This window comes from Octopus bimaculoides, unplaced genomic scaffold (assembly GCF_001194135.2).
Source record: "Octopus bimaculoides isolate UCB-OBI-ISO-001 unplaced genomic scaffold, ASM119413v2 Scaffold_260165, whole genome shotgun sequence".
Classification (NCBI taxonomy): Eukaryota; Metazoa; Mollusca; class Cephalopoda; order Octopoda; family Octopodidae; genus Octopus; species Octopus bimaculoides.
In genome coordinates this window covers 5,939-8,219 of record NW_026434105.1, presented here as the reverse complement: position 1 = coordinate 8,219, position 2,281 = coordinate 5,939, and the positions used below count along the sequence as shown (strand labels likewise).

The window sequence follows — 2,281 nt, the reverse complement described above, 5'->3', positions numbered from 1 at the left end:
TATATATATATATATAGATAGATAGATAGATAGATAGATAGATAGATAGATAGATATAGATTCAGATGAATATGGTACTGAAGTTGAGGCACCAAAATTTAGTACAGTATTATCCATACAATTTCAAAGTAAGGTGATTAAAAATCAAAATAAGCAACAAGGATATCCTCTGGATATCCTTGTATGTGTGTGGTTATCTCTCCAACATCACTTGACAACAAATGCTGGTGTGTTTACGTCTATCCACCTATCCATCTCTGACGACCAGACATGACACTTACCTGGATAATCTCTCGTTTGTAGAAGTCCAACACCTTCTGTTTCAGTCCATTGTTGCAGTACACCTGGATACATATGAGCCGGAGTACCTGGGGGGGTGGAGCAGAACAAGACACTGTAGTGGGGAGCAGGGTGGCAATAGAAGAGATGGGTGGGAACAAGAGGGTATAGCAGTCAGCGAAGCAGAACAGCAGGAGTGTGATGTAATGCTGGGGCTAAAGAGAGGTTAGGTAGGGGCGGTCTGCCCTGGGCAGTACTTTTGGGTCTGCTGCCACCTGCACAAGAGCCAGTCCAGGGGCACTGGCAACGATCTCGCTCAAAAATCCTACGAAGGCCGCCTGACTGGCCTTCGTAGGATTTTTCAGCGAGATCATTGCCAGTGCCCCTGGACTGGCTCTTGTGCGGGTGACACATAAAAGACACCATTTTGAGTGTGGCCATTGCCAGTACCGCCTGACTGGCCTTCGTGCGGGTGACACGTAAAAGCACCCACTACACTCTCTGAGTGGTTGGCGTTAGGAAGGGCATCCAGCTGTAGAAACTCTGCCAAATCAGATTGGAGCCTGTTGTAGCCATCTGGTTTCACCAGTCCTCAGTCAAATCGTCCAACCCATGGAAAGCGGACGTATGATGATGATGATGATGATGTTGAGTATATACCTATATCTATATCATGGTTTTTATGGTATCCAGCTGTAAAAGCCATGCCAAAAGAGACACTGAAGCCTGGTGCAATCTTCTGCCTAGCCAGATCCTGTCAAATTGTCCAACCCATGCCAGCATGGGAAGCGGACATCAAATGATGATATATATATATATATATACACATTTCATGTTATGCTAAGAAGCAGTGCATAGTACCAGAATTTTGAATTGCTTTAACTGAGGAAAGTTTGCATAATTGATGCATTTTCTATTATATTAATTCTTTATTGCCCACAAGGGGCTAAACATAGAGGGGACAAACAAGGACAGACAAAGGGACTAAGTCGATTACATCGACCCCAGTGCGTAACTGGTACTTATTCAATTGACCCCGAAAGGATGAAAGGCAAAGTCGACCTTGGAGGAATTTGAACTCAGAACGTAACGGTAGGCGAAATAGCGTTAAGCATTTCGCCTGGTGTGCTAACGATTCTGCCAGCTCGCTGCATTTTCTATTATATATCGTGCAAACCTGAAACATGCATATTAAATAGTTTCCAAATATCACTTTCTCTCTCTCTCTCTATATATATATATAAACACATGGAGAGAGAGAAAGAAAGGGAAGAAAGAGAAGAGGAGAGAGAGAGAGAGATAGTGGTATAAAGAGAGATAGTTTACCTTGAGTAATGGTACTTCCCTGGCAATGCAGTCCTCAATGAAGGGGTTTGGTTTGTCTGTATCCATGCCATTGATAAAATCTACAGTAACATTAACATACAGAGATAATAAGACAGATGGTGTTGTGGCATTCATGCATCTCCTAATACATATTTTAACATAATAAACAAAGCGTAGGAGTGGCTGTGTGGTAAGTAGCTTGCTTACGAACCACATGGTTCTGGGTTCAGTCTCACTGCATGGCACCTTGGACAAGTGTCTTCTACTATAGCCTCGGGCCGACCAAAGCCTTGTGAGTGGATTTGGTAGACGGAAACTGAAAGAAGCCCGTTGTATATATGTATATGTATATATATATGTATGTGTGTGTATATGATTGTGTGTTTGTACCCCTAACATCGCTTGACAACCGATGCTGGTGTGTTTAGGTCCCGTAACTTAACGGTTCGGCCAAAAGAGACCGATAGAATAAGTACTAGGCTTCCAAAGAATAAGTCCTGGGGTCGATTTGCGTGACTAAAGGCAGTGCTTCAGCATGGCCACAATCAAATGACTGAAACAAGTAAAAGAATTAAAAGAATAAAGGAACTAGACAGAAGACATCTTACCATTTTCCGTTCTGTGGCAGTCGATGAAGTCATCAGTGCTAATTGCAGACTTAATCAGTTCCACAATA

General features: G+C 42.7%; 1 protein-coding gene across 1 annotated transcript in view; it reads right to left on the bottom strand.

Moving 5' to 3' along the window:
• LOC106883069 (vacuolar protein sorting-associated protein 33A) overlaps positions 1–2,281 on the bottom strand; it is an 11,029-nt gene that overhangs the window by 4,721 nt on the left and 4,027 nt on the right. Inside the window, exons 5-6 of the mRNA XM_014933940.2 lie at positions 1,606–1,685; positions 282–368 (exon numbers count right to left, since the gene is read on the bottom strand). Coding sequence (XP_014789426.2) covers positions 282–368; positions 1,606–1,685 — 167 coding nt within the window. The remainder of the gene's footprint in view (positions 1–281; positions 369–1,605; positions 1,686–2,281) is intronic.